The 19597-nt window shown below is 40.0% G+C and overlaps 1 protein-coding gene across 1 annotated transcript in view; it reads left to right on the top strand.

The window, feature by feature from the left end:
* SLC39A12 (solute carrier family 39 member 12) overlaps positions 1 to 19597 on the top strand; it is a 59957-nt gene that overhangs the window by 31675 nt on the left and 8685 nt on the right. Inside the window, exons 6-10 of the mRNA XM_019508532.1 lie at positions 688 to 860; positions 2255 to 2407; positions 6298 to 6361; positions 13434 to 13592; positions 15261 to 15448. Of these exons, the coding sequence (XP_019364077.1) occupies positions 688 to 860; positions 2255 to 2407; positions 6298 to 6361; positions 13434 to 13592; positions 15261 to 15448 (737 nt within the window). The remainder of the gene's footprint in view (positions 1 to 687; positions 861 to 2254; positions 2408 to 6297; positions 6362 to 13433; positions 13593 to 15260; positions 15449 to 19597) is intronic.

Below are 19597 nucleotides of genomic sequence, written 5' to 3'. Positions count from 1 at the left end.
AACAGCACGGGCCCAAGAACCTAGCCCTGTGGAACCCCACTGCCCACATCCCTCCAGGTCGAAAATGACCCATCCACTACCACTCTCTAGGTGCGGCCCTCCAGCCAGTTAGTGACCCATTTGACTGTGTAGGTGTCGACGCCACAGTCCCCTAGTTTTTTAGTGAGAATGGGGTGAGAGACAGTGTTGAAGGCCTTCCTAAAGTCCAGAAAGACTACGTCCACTGCTACACCTGCGTCTGAGGATTTTGTGACCTGGTCATAGAAGGCCACCAGGTTGGTCTGACAGGTTCTTCCCCCCACCCCCAGGTGTACACACACTGTTAAGCTAATAAGGTAGTATTAGCTGTGAATATTTATAAGGACCAGTCACAGTGACCAAGTGAATTAAAAGTCAGTGCAAACAGAAAAGAGAGACAATCTTGCCTCCCCACAAGTAAGGTATTCTGAATTTCAGTCATCTCCACAGTAGAAGCATATCTGTCTTTTATGGCCTGGTATTCTGGGGTGGGGTTGTTCCTCTTCAAGTCATTGTAAAATGAATTCTTTGTAGGTCTTGACCCTTCCCTTATGCATCTAAAAGAAAAATGTAGTACTGCTCACACTTTTCCTACTGGTGTGCTTCAAATAATTAAATAATGAATGATTAAAGGTGCCATTGGTTTTATTTGTTTCCTTTTCCCCATAGAGTATGGCTACAGCACTGTTGCAGTTTTGCTTATTACTATCGGATCTATGTTTGGTACAACCCTCATTTTGTTCAACTCGTGTCAAGAAATCTATACACTCATTTTGCAGCTGTTTGTAGGTTTAGCTGTTGGGACCCTTTCTGGAGATGCCCTGCTGCATCTAATTCCACAGGTAACATGCATGATTCCTATATGTAAAGAAATGCTTACTTTATGATGCTGCCTTCTTTCCATTCTTCTCCACAATGATATCCAGAAAATCTTGTATCTTCAACCTAGCCAATGTTCATGTGCTCTTATTTTTATAAAATAAAGTTTCCCATGTGGTTTAAAAGTCATAGATCTAGCCCTCCCATTGCACTATCCACTTTGCAAAATCAGAGAAAGGTTGAAGAGTGAGAAGCAGAAGGCAACAGATGATTAACTCAGAAGAAACATGGGTCCTGTTTTCACACAAAGGTTCTCATTAATAAAATATAATGGAAGAAAAAGATCTGAGAGAAATATCTTGCAAACCAGTAGAGATAGCTATAGATTTTGTGTCCTGTGTGAAGCCAAGGAAGGAGTCAAACATATTACACTAACCCTGTGTCTTGTTGTTGGATTGGGAAAAATCAAGAAGAAGCTGGTAGATAGCTGTCTAATAATCACCTATCTGTGTCAGGTACAGGTAGTTTTCTATGTTGGAAGGGCCTGGAAGGCAGGACTAGAAAATACCAAAAAACTTAGGGAAATAAGTGTCATTAAAAGTCATTGGAACATGTACTTCTAAATCCCTCAGGTATTTAACACCCCTTAACTTTTACAGTGATGTATCCAACATGTATCACTTTTAAAGTGCCATCTTTTAGATACAAAGCAGTGTTAGAGGGTTGCTGTAGCCATAATGGTCCACAATTTTTTGCAAGAAGTAATTTTGTAAGAAGTAAGAATTGGGGGGGCAGGCAATGTCCTTCATTGGATTAATTGTAAAGTTAAATAAGCTTTCAAATGCAAAGTAATCTTCTTCAGGTTTGAGGAGGAGAGCAAGTACAGCAGTTTTTAAGAACAGAGAATACAGCTGTTAAATTGGAAAAGGGAAAAATTCCCAGGGGTAGCAGACAAACAATTAGCAGAAGAAAAAAAGATGATTACTGGGACATCAAGACCTATCAAAAGAGAGGCCAGTCATTATTATTGGACACATTTCAAAGCATTTTAAAGGAATGCTACTATGTTCTCCATCCTCAATCTGCCATTTTCTCTATGAATTTAGTATCTGAGGATGACCCAAACAACTTTTTAGACTGTAATGATCAAACTACTCCAGAAGTACAAAAAAGGAAACAGGCCTCTGGAAATAACAATGCTCTTAGCAACAAGGGTTGATGGAAACATAATGGAAGCCATTACTCATTTAATTTCATCCATCTACACAGGTGTCCACCAGACACCTTAAAACACATTATTATAATTCTAGCAGTGATAGTGAAGCAAAACTTTAAGCATACAGTTACCCTATTATGGACAAATAGCAAAAGCCAAATGATTTTTTTTTAATTCTTTTTACTTCACCGCTTTTTCCAGATTCTTGGGTTACATAAACATGAAGCACAAGAGTTGGAACACATCTACAATGGGAAAGAATATGTTTGGAAACTTTTAGGAACGATTGGAGGAATTCATGGGTTTTTTCTGATAGAAAAATGTTTCTTTCTTTTGGTATCACCAAGTGTCCAGGTAGAACTTTATTTTTTATCTCTTTTTAAATCACTAATTTTGAAATTATAAACTGCATGAATGAGGTAAGACAAACTATAAAGTGCTGCTTCCCAAACTACTCCCACCAGACTTGCCTTCAATTTCTACTTTGTTCCATAGGTTTTATGTATTTAACTCTAAAAAGGGCTAGTTAATTTAATTATTGTATTCTATAAGCAAACTTTCCTAGCTAGCATGGGAGCAGGTGAAAAGTGTGCCTCTATACAGAAGTTGTTTCATATTGGCTCTGTCTGGAGAGCTGAAAGAAAAATGTAAACAAAGTGCTTTTAAAGGCACTTTGAAAAATTACACTTTAAAATTTACCAAATTGCTCACAATTTGCTGTCCCAATGGATTTTTTTAAATTAATATAGATGTTGAACTTCAAATCTAGTATTATATTAGTATTGTCTCATAGTTGGATACCATGCATTCAGTAATTCTATTATTTTATCTCAGCATGCCTGGTGTTTGAAAATGTCATTACCCACAAGGATATCATGTAGTACATAACATGATGCTTCATTTATTCTCTCAGGATGGGAGGTCATCTTAACTTTGCTTCAGACAGCTTAACTTTTGCTGCTGCTGTTTTGCATAGGATGCTTAACCACTGGCCTGACCAGAAATCTATTCCTCATGCATCCAAACCCCCTCCCCACCACCACCTTTAATGAATGCAGGATTGAAACACAAGAACACCACGTAACCTAAATGGAATGAGAATAGCATGAAAATTGTAACGTTAGGATTTTACATGTGAGATTTTAAGAATGAAGTAATTCAACTTATAAATAAAACATAATGACTTTGTGTTTACTCAACCAAAGAGAGAGAGAGAGACTATTTTTCTCCAGGTCTTTAAATGAACACTAAGCATTACATTCTTTATTACTCTCAGCTGGGAACCCCAAACCTTAGTTTTTAAAACAAAATAATTTCTTATAAATGTTTTGAAGTTCCCTATAAAACACTAAACTTTTTTTCAGATTCAGTTTTCTGAACTGAAAAGGCATTAGAAAATGTTTAGCACAGCTTGCAGTCTTTTCAACTGTTCTTATTTTCAAGCTAAGATCTCTCATAGGTCATGTAAATGCTAAATCTGAACATGAAACTGACAAAGACTGCACCTGTATCCATCTGGCTTCAGAACTAATTGCAAAGCATCTTCATCCAGCAGAGCCTTTCATTAGTTAATGGGCACTTGGGGCATTCCCATGACCTCCCAGTGGATTCTGAATTAAATGACCATTCAGGCAGAGACAAATCTACTTCAACCATACAGTTGGTAGGTTCCTGATATGAAATGCTTTACTGACTTGATTTCCTTCTTTCTCTGTATCTCAAAGAATAAACCCAATTAATATCATAAGTTAATAATATTTTTCAGTGTTTATTAATTTTCTCATTCTGTGGCCTGAGAAAGGATGCATTGTTAAGTATCTGTAGATTTCTCAGTACATAATACATCTTGTCAGGCAGATTTTAATCATAAATCTTTATAAAGAGCATCTACAAATACAAAACAGAAAGATGGAATTCCTTTTGCCCTGAATATTTTCAAAAAATTGCCATCTTCCTTTTTTCCAAAAGTAAATCACATGCAAGGATATAACTACCAAGCAGTCCAGTTTGATAAGGACAGTTCTGGGTTGAGAAAGTTCTCCCAAAGCAATTTAAAATATGCATGATTTTTGTCCTGATTTAAATTTTTTGTCCTAGGAAAATGTATATTTTATTTATGAATAACCTGTACCAGATGGTGCTCTACTGTCACATAGCATACCCATTTCCTTGAAGCTCCTGGCCAAACTCCTTTCAAACTTTAAGTTAGAGTATGTATTGAAAGATTGTGTCCAAAAAAATTACAGTATATAATTAGTTAACAGCTGAAATCTCAGCCTACATGTTTCCATTTATTTGAATATGTACATAAAACCAGACAATTGAAAATACCTAATTACTAAAAAAATTCCAGTTATATCTATGGAGGAGTGCTCAGCATGGGTTGCTACATTTTAACACTTTTTTTCTTTTTTCCAAGGGCAGTCTCTCCTTCAGATTGTCTGTAGTTTCAGGATATGTAGCTGCAGTCTAATTTAAATTGGTGGGTCTCAAATATTTCTATGGACCACTTTTTATAGAAAAGTGGTTATCAAGAAATGACCCATGGGCCACTGTTGATCCACAGACCACAGTTGGGAAATTGTTGCCTGAATGCATGTAAGCAAACTAGTGAAGAGAGAACATACTAAATTTCAAGTTGCATGATTACTTCCTGTTTACATTAATGACCAAAACCATCCTAAAGCTATTCATGGATAATAGGAACTAATGTGACTGAGTCAGTCTGGATGAGAGCTGCCCATGTTTTTCAGAACCTTGTGCATAATTATTAGACAAACATTGGTCGACTACAAAAAACTAATAAATCTTTCAGGTCAATGATCAGTCTTGGATTTTTGACACAGAGTTCAAAGAGATGCCATGTGAATAAATACTATGAGAAAACTTGGAATAAATGCTGGAATTCATATGACTGGCTAAACTCATGGAAAGCAAAGTTGTTGTTTTCTTAAATGTAGAAATAAAAGACTTTTTTTAGTCTGTGCCTCAGAGGCACACAACCCCTTTTTTACTTCATCGCCACAATAATTCGTAGTAAAAGAGAACCACACAAGACACTGCAGCCAGCATGCATTGTTGTTCTGTTCTTTGGAGCAGTGAGTGCTGACTCGCACAAAGTATCCTCTTTGTGAGCTCTGTATAGGCAGCTATGGCAGTTTTAATACCTTGGTTCCCCAACTAAGCAGAGATTAAGACTGGAAATCTAGCTGGTTCTCTATTTCTTTGCCAAAAGCCCTCCATTTCCCAGAATGGGGAATACATAGTGAGATTAAGGCCTTGCCCCAGTTCTAAAAGTTGATAGGCAAATCAGGTACATGAGTTCAAACCTCTAGTGTCATGGGCAAAGCTATTTGTTACACCAGAGGAACTTACTACAGCCTGAAATGAGGGTGAACTCTTGTGGTGCCAAATACCACCTCTACCCTTCTACAGTAGGGTTCAACAACAGTTCAACAACATTGTTGCCCAGCTACTAATGATTGCAACTGGTTGCAATCCTCAGTTTAGACAGACTAAGGGGTTGAGGTGGTGCACCACAGTGAAGGAAATTTGGGGCCCAGTTCTGTTCCAGCTGGTAGGCACCATGCATGAAAAACAGTTAACACAAAAAGAGGATGGTTCCTCTGCTGTTTTTATGACTCACTCCTAAAACTAAGATGAGGGCGTGTTACAAAAGTAGACATATTAATATTTCAAAACTCAGGCAGTCCAGTACCTTAATATTTGTTTGCTATCTCCAAATGATATTTCTTGTCATCTCCATCAGGATCTTGCAGTTTCAAAGTGGCTAATAAGATCATGGACTCCATGAGTCCGTATAAATTCCAGTCTACTATTTTTCCTTAAAAATGCTTTCACACTACCCATGATTATGATACATCAAAGCTTGCTGACTCATAACAAAAACTGTACAATTCCCTGAATTGTAACACAGTCCTCTTCAACTCTGAATTTTAGGCCTCAATTTTAGGTTCAACAATGAACCATGATTTTCTCAAGAGACCACAATGGTACCAAAATGATTTATTTATGTCTGAGTTAGATTAAGAGTTCCTTGTGGAAAGAATAGCCACGCGATCAGTGTTCAATTAGTAACTCCGGTGATGATAATGGCATAGATGTAGATGACAACAGCTAATGTTTCCTTCAAAAATCAGTGAAGCTATTTGACTTTTTACTGTTTAATAACAACAGGTTGAAACAGCCCCTATAACCAATCCATTCTCTCTCCTCTTAATTAGAAAAGTCCGGAAGATTCTGAGGCTGCTGCAGTTCCTACAGACAATGAGGCAACCAGCAGAAAACGTTAGTATTGATAAAAAGACTAAACAGGCAACACAAAATCCCAAGATTTAGGATGGGGTGTGAAACTGGCTCAGCTCTGTTTTCTGTGTGTTACATCATCACATCCGTTGCTGCCTGGCTACATAATTAAATCTGTTTTAAGAAATGTTTCCAGCTAGCCAGCCCTATAATTGTGAAGTTCATTAATCTTAGATGGTCCTCACTTCAATGTTTGCTTACCCGCCATTGTGAACTATTTTTCCAAAACCCTTCACTTACAGGGAAAAACTCACTTGTTTACTGTGAAGCAAAAGCAGAAGCACACCTTATCAGCTGAATCAGAGATGCATGAGTTTTTGTGAGCCACAGCTCACTTCATCAGATACTATGACTGGACATGCATTGAGCAAAATTTTATAGTCCTGGTCTCTGTATGTCCTTTCATCCATCTCTGATTCAGTTAGTCTATAAAATGCACCTCCACCTTGCCTTCTGCCTGACTGCAGATTAACATAGCTAACTACCTGTCTATAATTTACTGTCATCGCTCTTCATTTCCTGACTCACCACACTAAAAACAATTCCTCCCTTACTCCTTCTGTCTCCTTCATGTTAATGAAATAGGTTTATTAAAATCTGCAGGGATTTATTCTTCATATGGAGCTTTGGACTCATTATATTATTCAAGATATTTTTTGACCAACCAATTCCCTTATTGTCTGATTAAGTGAGTTAAGAAATCCTTCTCATTGTCTCTGCTTGGCTTTTCTTTATGAAAAAACGAGACACTGTAGTACAGACCTAAGTCTGCTCTTGAATATGTATATAACCTCTTTACATTCATATATGTTAGGGTTGGAAGGGACCTCAGTAGATCATTTAGTCCATTTAATATCATAGCAGGGATAAGACTGAAAGAACCCTATATTACCTAAAATCTGTGTACTTACTATATTCTTTTCCCTTTTGTCTAGTGACAATAAGGTTTCAGGACCTGACCCAAAATGCTTTGGTAGTCTCATAAGGCTCTGCTAGCTTCTTTGTACTCTTCTCTGGGTATTATAGGCTTTGTTTCCATTTTGTCATGGATTTTACTTCTTGAAAACTGGATTCTGGTTGCTTGATTCTGACCTTTCCTTCAGTATATCATCAAGTACCCGTTTCACTGCTACTATCTACTTCATCTCTAGATTTTGCGATCCTGTTTAGTCATCACTATCTACTAAACATCAGAGAAATTCCAGGCAGTGTCAAGGTTACCTGCTCCAAATATAGTATGTTTCTTTTTGAGATAATTTTCCAAGTATCTCTTCATTAAAAATTCCCTGCTCCATTTCATTTTTTGGGGTCATAACTCAGTCCTCTTGCTGCATTGGAAAACTAGGCATAATATTGTACAAAAATATTTTGAGAAATAACAAACTTTCAAAGACTTTATTTTGATACTTGATACATTTTTTGACTAAGGCCTAAATCAGCCAAGGGATTTAGGCATTGGATTGCTGATGTAATCTTTCAGGCACATGACGTAAGCCCTTGAGCTCCTCGAACAATGGATGGGAAAAGTGAGGTAGCTCAGAATAGGATTTGCAACAGACAGCAGACTGAGAAAGATGCCACCCACAGTAGCTAATAAGAAACACAGAACACAGGGTATGTCTTAAATTTCATCTCTCTGGGCTTACATACCTAACCCTGAGTGTTGGGGACACAACTCCCTCTCCTTGCATTTCACAGCCATGAAACTACACCTGGAAATAGATGCCTAAGAGAAAACAGAGAGACGAAATCACACATCTCTTTTAAAGATATCTGGAAGAGGTACCAAAACCACGCTTTTTTATACTTTGCCTCTGGTTGAAGCATTCACCCAGGGAGTGGGAGACCAGGTTACAGGCTGTTCTCCTCCTGAGGGGTTAAAGTCCACATCTTTCAGCTCCCTGGATATGGCCATCCATAGATCACACTACATCTAGTGGAGGTCAACTCTTTCGATGTGCATGCCACAAATTAGCCACGCACCTTCCCTGAGCACCACTCTGATCCCTTTCTCTTAACCAATTTTCTGCTCAGCTTTCTGTTCCCTGCCCTATTCTATCTCCTGCTCTGCTTTCTGCTTCCTGCTCTATCTACCACTGTGCTACCTGTCCCCTTCCCAATCTTCTGCATGCCACATAGAGGCTTCCTGTGCCACTTATGGCACCTGGACAGGCCACCGCTGTCCTTGGCAACATGAATATCTCCTGAGGCCAGGGGCATTGAATTCAGGGTGTCTACATCCACTTTGCTATTGCATAAAAAGGGGTGTGTGATTGACGGGAGAGGCATTGTCTAGCTGTAGTTCTTGGACATATGTGGCCACTGCGGCTGTATTTTATGTGAAGCCAAGTCCTGTTGGTGTGCAGAGTAGGCCTAAGATAAACACCCAGATGCTAAGCCCTGACAAAATGGAAGCAGTTCTGGACATGCACAGAATCAGAGTTTTAGGTGCTTGGGGAATTTTCCAGCCATCAATGAGTCAGGCAGAGGGATTTACTTTTGCACTTGCATGTCTTAAATTCCAGTTAGATCTCCATTTAGGTAGCTAAGTCCTTTTTATGTTTCTCACTGTAAGATCCCTTCTGTCTTTATCTCAGCAAACAATATTAGCATTTTGTATTTGCATTTTCTGATTCATATTAGATTTATCAGAAATGCTTTTGTGAGGAGCATATGGTATTAACCATGAAAACTTTGAACTAAAAGCTTTATGCTTATGGGCAAAGGTTGATCAAATTAAACCCTGTAAATGTGAAATCATGTGGTAAAAATCCAACCTAAGCTAGCTCTAGAAAAATTAAGAAGCAGAATCTGCTATGGGCCCCATTTCCTGGTTTATTCAAAGAATGCACCAACATTTACAAATGTAATGCAGGTTATTCAAAGATGTATTTAAATTAAAATGCTTATTTTCATAGGAAATTGTAGAGTAGAGCAGTAAAGTGTATTCACATGTTTGTTAAGAACATTATTGTTATTTAAAATGGAATGAAGAAAAATGAGGAAAAGCCTTCAGGGTTTTTCATGCATGGATTTTCTTCGATGTTGGTCCAGTATGTTCACAAAGGCTACATTTGCAAAAGCTTTAAAATGTTTCACACACCATAAAGTTACTCTGACCCCCATTTTATATTATTGATGATAATATGTTGGATGGAGTTCCAGTAATTACACTATTCCTCTTTCCACAACTGTTATTTAAATAAAACAGACTGAATATCTTATGGTGAACTACAGTTTCATTCTAGCCAATACTTATGACAAATCACAAACTTACTGTAGTGCAGCAATATATTATTTCTATGCAACTCTTGTCCTGTACTATTGATTATAAAGTGCCCAAAGTGTTTAGAAAGAGCTGTGTGATCTGGGGACATCCACATTTGGCTCTGTAAGCTGGCAAGAAAATCTAACAAGCCTGCCAATGTTACTGAACCTATAGGGCTCCCAGGCAACTGGGGAGGATTTTCTGAATACAGATGTTAGGCTTTTATGCTGTGTTTTTTTGTTTGTTTGTTTTTTGGGGGGGAGGGGGGTTAATAACAGTTTGAAGGCTTTGGCTTTAGCCAGTTTACGTAAGAAAATCATCCCCCACAACTCTGTAAAACAGTCTTCTCTCTCTGGAAAAAAGGTATTGCAATAAAACCTTGTAATAACAATATCCACCTTATATTCACCTGCGAAATACCACCTTACAACCCAGGGTAGTCATGTTGTATCTATGAGGTGGTAGAGGGTAGTTAGGAAAGCTGATCCTGACCCTGCTTGTATAGTCAGGGTGAAGTTACACGTTATACTTAGATCATACTAAAACCATGGAGTGTTAAGTGGTGTTAAAGTTAGCACATGCTGTGAACAGTTGTGAGCTAAGGGTTAATATTGTTTCTTGCCTGCAGGGCTCTTACTTACCACTAGAGGGCTGGTGAGTAGGGGTTTGGCTAGGAGACAGCGAACCTGGGTTCTATCCCTACATGGGATGGTGGGGAGTGCATCCTGGGATACTGAAGGACTGCAAATTGCTCATTTTATCTCTATGAAGGAGACTGGAGTTACCCTAACCCAAACTAGGTAGCCCAGCCCAGAGTTAACCCTTGCCTGAAGTGGTGTAACTTTGAGACATGCAGAGGGTATTTAGCACTACTTAACGAGTTTTACCATGAAGACACTCGTGTTTTAAGTATCTTTATTGTAATCTAAGTGTAACTTCACCCTCAGACAGGTATGCCTTAGCAGTGGGACAGAACCACTGCTGTTCTACTATGCACGCAGGATACATAGGCATTGGGCAGGCTTTCTGGGAGATATGTAATGTGTGATGCATATGTGGTTATGAGTGTGGATAGAATGAATTGTCCCAGGACCAAAAATGGTTCAGGAATTTGGCACCAGCTATAAACCTGCTCTAATTATTGAACTCTATGGCCCCTAGCTATAGCCTACAGCTTCTCTATAGCTGGGAGAAAAATGTATTTCCCCTGTGTATGAGTTCATGCAACCCAGCTGTCTGGTCCAGGTAGTGAGCAGAAGATTTATCCTAAAACACTTAGGCTAAGGACAGACATTGCACATAAACCAGTTTAAGTGATCAGAAATTAGTTTAAATCTGTAACAGAACAGCTGTTCAGTGCACATAAACCAGTTTGAAAATGGCTAAAACCAGTTTGAGATAAACCTGGTTGAATGCAGTATCAGACTTAACTGATTTGGCTCAAACCAGTTTAAGCAATGTTTGTCCCAGACCCCTTGCTGGTTTAAGATAAACCAGACTCCCCCAGCATTCTGGCATGCTCTCTGGGATGGGTGGAGCTCCCTGCTGCACAGCAGAGCTGGCCCCTCCCCTCTGCTCCGTGGCTGCAGCTCCAGAAGAGACTGCAGGTACAGCAGGGTGTGCCTGGCTTCCCCCTGCCCTACCACCTTCACTGCTTGCTGGACAAGCAGGAATCCCCCACCCCCCTCCCTCCCATCTCTCACAGAACAAACCCCACCACCATGGACCCTAGGCATGTAGTAATCTAGCTAATGCTGACAGTTGTCTGTGTGTGTGTTTCTCCAATTTCACTGGCACAAGCAGACAGAACAGTGACCACATAGGCCTTTTTGGAGCTAATCAACATGTCACCTGATAAGCTGTTTAAGAAGCATTTGAACTAATGGAGAGAGGCTATTTTTTTTTGATGGGGTGATCAACACTGTTATCAGCTCCCTGATGGCTTTCTCCCCTGTCAGTCTGCTGCAGACAGTATAAAGAAGCAGGGAACAGATGAATGCACTGCACACCCTCCTCACCCACCCCTTTGCCTCAGGGTCCTAGGAGAGGGCTGCGATCTGGCAATACTCCCACTCTTTGAGCAGCCAGCAGGGAATAGGGAAATGCCTGCATTGTCTCAGTCCAGAGAGAATGTTTGTCCTGTTACAAACCAGTTCAGCCTAGGCAGATTAGACTAACCTGCAAAGGTTGAATCAATTCAGGCTCAGGCTTTTTGAATGTCGGTCCCTAGCCTTAATGTTTTTCACTATGCATGTGGTTAGTAGTCTTCCCAATGCTGAATGCTAGAACACAAATAACATAATGTTCAGTAAGGGTGTGCAAAGCTTTGGTCACTGATTTGATTCAGATGATTCAGCTTGATTCGGAGGCGGAATCACCGAATCTGAATGGAATTGGGAGACCAAAAAAAACACCTCTGAATCAATTTGAAAAAAAAGATTTGGAGATTCAGAAGGCAGTCTTTCAGGGGAACAGAAACTGAAAAGAGGGAGTGGGAGTTGGGGGGAAAGACTAACATCTGTAACTGGCCAGTGACTGTGATCTTTCCCTGAGTCCCCTTCCAATTACGGTGCTCTGTGGGAGGGATGTAGAAACAGCATATAAGCCTCTGTCTGCAGCCTTTCTGTTCCTTTTGTGAGCTGTTTCTGCCTGAGCAAAAGAGAAACAGGTGGGCTGGCAAAGATCTAACAGGTGGGCGGGCAGAGATATAACCAGCACTGGTAAGGCCACCTGTTACAGTTTACCATCCCTGCTGTTTTCATCCAAATCTGCCTTAACACACACAAGTGACATGGAGTTTTGCTTTCAGCAATTTGAGGTACAGTTTCCCAGAAACCCCTGCATCTATCTCCTTGATGGGACTACCAACTCTGCTGTTTTCATCCAAATCTGCCAATCTATGGCCAAATCACCGAATCTCTCCAAATCAGCACCGAATTTTCCGAAGCCGATTTGGCCAAATCGATTTGGGACAGCAATCTGAATCTCCAGATCAAATCACTGACCTCTGAATTGGCCGAATCTGAATCCAAACCAACTATTTCCCTATTTGCACAGGCCTGATGTTCAGTGCTAAAGTCAAGTCATGGAAAAGAGGTGAAAGAAAAACAGCCACCTCTATTGTTGATGCTAGAGACAGGAGTGGTATGCATGATCACAGTGTTCATTAAATGACTGGAACAAAGGTCAGAACTAATATGCTATGACACTGTACTAATGATGGTGTTTTAAGGTGTTTTGCCTTTTGAATCCTTTCTCCTAATGTAATATCTGCCTAAAGATGAGGCTGTGAAAACATTAATTTTGTCCTACTCACACTGTTTAAAGTACCATTTACATGAGGCTAAATTCTTCCCTTCATTACAGCTGTACACCTCTCTGACCCAATTTGGATAAACTCCTCCTTTTAAGGAAAAACAGTTTGAGATGGGGGGGGGGGAAGCAAACATGAGCCTGAGCACCCTAGGGTGAAGTTAATGAGAAATCCTTGCAGTAAATCACTCAGCGGTGCTCAGACCAAATCTAAACTTTTTGTCAAAATAGTCTACCTACTTTAAAAAAAAAGAGAGACAAAAATAGGCTATTGCCTGGTATTTGCAGTTCTGAAATATATTATTGGCTGTTTTTTCATGCTAAATTCTTGAAACCAGTACAATAAGAACTGTCATCTTTTAGTTGTCTTGGCTTTTCACAACACAAAGTTTGGGTTCAATTAATAGAACTGGTTTGCAGATAGGTAGAAGTATGTGATACATTTTTGGTTTTACTTTTGATTTTGTTCCCTAGGCAAAGGAATTAGTTTGTTAGCAATAATGGTTTTGTTGGGTGACAGCCTTCACAATTTTGCTGATGGCCTGGTAATAGGAGCAGCATTTTCATCCTCAACAGAAACGGGTGTGACAACTACTACTGCTATCTTATGCCATGAAATTCCCCATGAAATGGGTAAGCAAACATCATTGCTCATTTTTCCTAACCAGTTTCATGGTCTTGGGTAACAATGCCATTTTACTGGATCCTGCCTTGGTACACTGGATGGATCAGGTGAAGAGGGCACAGCCCTCCTTTTATCCCATCTTCTGCATAAGTAGTAGGGGTGAATCGTTCCCTAGTGCCTTGCTGCCACTGCACACAATATCCTCAAGAGGATGCATCAGCCAGTGAGGGTTGGGCCGGTGAGGGTTGGGCCGCTGTGTCCAACCCCACATCAATTTGTGCATATGTTGTAATGTATCATACAGATCTCACTGCAGATCTTTTTTGATCCCACTTGAAGGTCTGTTTTGATCATGCTGTTCCCTCTACTTAGAAGCATAGCTCTCTAATTAGGGATAGGCTGTTGCTCTTAACTAATACTTGTATTTACTTCAGTGTAGTCCAAAGGAAGAGAAGCAATGAATCTATGTAGTACAAGTCCTGATCTGTTAAGTCAACATTTCCCAAACCTTGTGGGTTCATATCTAACGCTGGTAGCAATTGGCAGCAGGGGTGATCAGCACTAATCTGTGGTGAGGGGAGGCAAGGGTAGTGGAAGTTGCAGGGGCAGATGAGGTAGGAGGGTGCAAGAGTGTCCAGCTTCACTAGAGGTTACTACAGATTGCTTCAATAATTTGTATGTGCTCCATCCCAGAAAAGAACCTTTTATACTTCCTTGGGAGAGGGCACTCCCTATGGTTTGGGAAATGCTGCAACGATCCCGCGTTCAAGCACAGACTTAGATTTGGCACACAGGTATAAGCTTTCCCATTGAGCAGAAGCCTCACCTCATTCCTTATTGTCAGGCACCCAGGAGCAAACAAAGTGATGAGCTGTGGTTATGGCTGAGGAAACATGGAATTCATTGAGGTCCTCACCATGCAGTCAAGGCACTAAGAAGTCCACACCCCACATTGGGTTTAGTCTTGCTGCTAGTTATAAGAAATGCTGTGGATACACAGCACTGCTTTCAGTAATACAAGTGGATCTGCTAGCACTGCTTTTCCTATTCATTATTTTTAGCCCTACACATATACATAGATCCCTCCAACTCTGCACTGTGGAGAAGCAACTTCTCAGTGTACTGGTTCCAGAGACTACAAACACTTTTGCTAACTGATAGGCCAGAATGATAAAATGTTAATTACAGCCAAACTGGTGTGGGTAACAAGACAATGCAATTAACTTTCCTCCAAAATACTTGTGCTATGTGACTTTCATGTATATAATAGAAGGGGAACATTTTAATGGGTAATTGTGATATAACTTATCACAGGGCTAACTGGGAGTACCTTCACTGAAAGCAATGAAATTACCCTCCCAAGTTCAAAATCAAACCCAGCATTTTTTCTGACATACAGCACCTGTAAGTAAAGACTCAAAGGCCAAGTTACAGATATAATCACAAGGTTTCTGCTGGCAAGTTCCCAATTAAGAAAGATTTAGAAACTCTGGGAAAGCATGTGATTTCATGTTTGAATGTATCCAAGCTGGAAATGTCACAGATGCCCCGAAACTATTACCCAATACATTGTGTTTGTGTATATCTTAATTATTGTGTGATTTACTATCAGATGATTTTGAAAATGTTTTATCAGCTGTGTAATAAATTGTCTTCCTCTTATTTTTTCTATGCAGGAGATTTTGCTGTGCTGTTAAGTACAGGGCTCTCCACAAAAATTGCAATTCTAATGAATTTTATAAGTGCACTAACTGCCTTCTTAGGGCTTTACATTGGCCTTTCTGTATCTACCGACACATGTGTTCAGAACTGGATTTTTACAGTCACAGCTGGAATGTTCTTGTATTTATCACTAGCAGAAATGGTGAGCACTACAGTCTCTTGTATTTTCCTTTGAACATGTCATAAAAGAGTATAGCAGAGAAACAGAAGAAAACTCTTCTTGTAAACTCTTTAAGGAGATTGTAAACTCTTTAAGGTAGGGGCTGTCTTCTACTCCAGTTTATATAATGCCAAGTAAAATGGGCTTTTCTGCACTGCAGCAGCAATGGGGCCTGCTAAGGATCAGACCAAACATGTCCTGTCCAGGCTGCATTCACTTACACCTTCTGATGGGCTCCAAATCCAGAATTTGAGCGGTGGGGCTACTCTGGCCTTGTTATCAGTGGCTGCTTTCAGTAAAACCAGAACCTGAGGGCTCAAGCATGGGTTCGGTGGGAAGAGCTTAGAGTAGTGGTTTTCAACTTTTTTTCATTTGTGGACCCCTAAAACATTTTAAATGGAGGCTCAGACCCCTTTGATAATTTTGAATGGAGGTGTGGACCCTTTGAATTGGAAGTGTGGGTATTCACACACTTTTGATTGATCATAGTCACCTTTAGACAGTCTGTGGACCCCTAGGAGTCCCAGGAAATGACCCCTAGGGGTCTGCAGACCACAGGTTGAAAACCACCGGCTTAGAGCTGTGTTAGTTATACATTTTTGGATTTGAAAAATGCCTGCAGATGTGGATGTGCAGAGTTTAAGCACTGTTCTCACCAAAAGCCACAGCCGCTTCAATGTGCACAAACCATGTATAGCCCCATTCATTTGGGTGCCTGAGTACAGCCACAATAAACATGTTTAATAACAAAAAGGGCAAAACAAGGGATACAAAGAGCATAAGACAAGAAGAGACACTGAAGGAACTAAATTTTGTAGTTCCAAAAAGAACAGACTAAAAAACCCAGGCATCTCTAACTAGTTGATAATGAACTACTTCAGCCAACAATATTCACCTGGTTAACTTTTTTCCATTTTCATGCTCCTATATTTATATACACTTCATTTCCTTGTTTCAGTAGGGACTTGACGTATATAAACTGAAATAATCTGAGAGATTCTCTCTGTTCTTTCTGGAAAACCAGAATTATGAAGCCCAGAAATCTTGCAAGAGTGTCTCCATTTCTATCCCAGTTTCTCTCTCAGATGTTTGGGATAAGCTGCTAAACTTATCAGATGTCTGACTGCTTTGTTATTTTTCTTCATTATTTATGATCCCAGGCCAGGGGCAGTACTTGAGGTGTGGAAGGGATTATGGGCAGAAGTGATTGAGATGCCGTTAGTATTCTAATTTGTTTCTCTTATACGAATTTGTGCATGTTCTTTTATGGCATCTGATGAAGTGACCTTCATGAAAGCTTGTGCTACACACACACTCACACACACTTTCTCACACATACACACACATACAGTATAACCTCATAAATCTGGATATAAAAAATCTGGAATTCTCAAAAATCTGGCACTTTTTAAAAATACTCTACATTGGGGAGTAGAGGAGGGGGAAGCTTGCACGTGGCAGCTCCCACAACCATCCATCACCTGGCTCCACTGCTCTGGGACCAGCCACCACAACCCCACCCTCCCCCCTGCTCTGTGACTGGCCACCACTCCAGTTTCAAAAATCTGGTCTCGAGCACGCCAGATTTATGAGGTTACTAGCAAATTGCCCATCAAGAATGATGGGGGGTGGAGGGACAGGGACGGAGTCCCATGTCCATCCCTGAGCCCCCCTCTACCCCCAACCCCCACCACTCCATGTCCTCTCTGGACTAAGGCAATGCAGGCATTGCCTCAGTCCAGAGAGAAAGTTTGTCCTGTTACAAACCGGTTCAGCCTACACAGATTAAACTAACCTGCAAAGGTTGAAACAATTCAGGCTCTGGCTTTCTGAATGTCTGTCCCTAGCCCTGAAGAATGGTCTCAGTACATTATTTAGAAATGTATCTGTAAACACTGTATTCAGTCCAGGGGTATGTGATCATCAGTTTAACTACAGAAGGAAAAATAAAGTTGAAGGTATTCCTAAAACCTTATCAAGGAGCTGCCTAGGCTTTCATCATGTATATGAGCAATCTGAATATGACCTAAAGCAAACACAGGGCACTGTATGCTGTTTAAGATTTCTCTAGGAGTAATGTAGCTTAGTTTGCATTAATGGGGTATATCTGACTGCTTCACTGAATTAGACCTCTCCTGGTAAACTAACGTTGCATAATTCAGCTGTTTCTCACAAATATAAATCAAAGCTACCCATAAGCTGCCAACTAGGGCTGTGCAAAGCTTTGAGTGATGATTTGATTCAGCTGGATTTGGTGGCCGAATCTCCGAATCCGAATCGAATTGAATCAGGGGACCAATTTAAAGGTCCAAATTGATTCAAAGCTCTCTCCAAATCTTCAGAAAAGATTTGGAGAGCTTTGATGATTTGGACAGTCCCTGGTGGCTGCTGCAGGGAGCTGCAGCTGACTCTGAACTGGTAAGTACTAGGGGCCAGGGAGTGGGGGCTGGGGGAAGGGGAGGGGATCATGGAGGGACCCCTGCCAGCCCCACTGACTCCCCACCGAATCGGCTGCATCCAAATCTGAAGTGAATATTTGCTGCTTCACGCAGGCCTACTGCTAACCCACATTTATGTGTTTGATATTATAATAAATGAATTATTGCAAAAGTTTTTAATAGCATATTTTAAGGACCTATAAATTAACAGTCTGTTTTTTTCTTAAAAATTACAAATACATGACAGTTAAATAGAAAATCAATTGCACTATATATATTGTGTATCATTCTGCACAGATAGGGCAAGTCTCTGCTTTTTATTAATATTCTTCACTTTTTTTCCCCTGCAACAGCAACCATCATTATCTTTGCCAATGCTATACAAAAAACCTTAACTATAATTTTCAGTATCTGTTCTAAGACTTGCACATCCTTCCTGTGGTGGTCAGAGCAGCATGTACAACAAACAAAACAAGGTCACTGGTTTCTGCTTTGTGAAATACTGATGGAGGCTCATTGCCAAGGCAGCTCAGTGACTGCATCCTCAATTGAGGTTTTGCAGTAACACTTCCATGGTTAATTAAAAGGCTTCATTTTCTAAAAATGTAATTCTGTTTCCATTAGCAAAACACTGAGATATACTCATTTTAACAAGAGAAAATGGAAAGGAGAAAGAGTAGAGAGGACAGACATCAGGATTCCTAATAATCATCAGACTGCTGGAAAGGATTCTGGAAATCTTCATCTTCCTGTTAAGCAAAGAAAAAAAATGACTTGATTTTATAAATGTGCATGCATGTATTTAACAATATTTTTCTGTTGATGTCAATGGGCTTAAGGATAAGCACAAAAATAAGTGTCTGCAGGATCATGTCCTTACTTGTTTATTGGATAGGAAACACACTGCCCGTATGCTCTGTGTGATCTACACAGTGAGAGATTTGTTGTACTTGACCTATGTTTAGACTGAGAACAGAACACGCTTTTGTATGTCAGTAATTATGATCATCCATTAAAATACCATCAAAAATCTCTTCTTTAATGTTATTGTTATCCAGCAAGTGGTTATTTGTTTAGTCTGGATCAGTACTGAGGAATCAGTGCACGGAGTAGAACAGAACAAATCACTCATAACAAAAGAATTATTTGATAAATGTATCATCCTTTTCTGTTCTGTAAGGACCCAAGCTTGCAAACACTTTAAGCAAGCACATAATTTTGCTTTTCTGAGTAGTCCTATAGCAGTAATTTATCACTTTATTTGTTATTTAAAATTATTTACTAATCTAATCATTTTATTATCTCTGAAAATAAATGAATTACCTGCTTTGAAATCAGAGGAGGTTCTGGGTGCTCAGCTACTTACTGAAGTACCCAATTAAGGATTTGGCAGCCTGACGTGAGGCCTCCATTTCTTTAAAAAAAAACAAAACCACACACACACACACACACACACACCCATGTCTCCTCACCCCACATACACACACCCAGCCCCTCAAACCCCAATACTCACCCATGACACCTATCCACTTCCCACAAATCCCACACACACTCCCACACCTTCCCCGATACCCCACATACACACACCCACAGCTGCCCACAAACCCTGTACCCACCCACCTGTACCACCCACACCCCTTCCACAATATACAAAATACATGCAAACACATGTAAATCAGGACGAAAATATTTT

This window comes from Gavialis gangeticus, unplaced genomic scaffold (assembly GCF_001723915.1).
Source record: "Gavialis gangeticus isolate Ggan-Ray unplaced genomic scaffold, GavGan_comp1, whole genome shotgun sequence".
Taxonomy (NCBI): Eukaryota; Metazoa; Chordata; order Crocodylia; family Gavialidae; genus Gavialis; species Gavialis gangeticus.
Note: the sequence above shows the minus strand (reverse complement) of the source record. Positions and strands in the feature narration are given on the sequence as shown.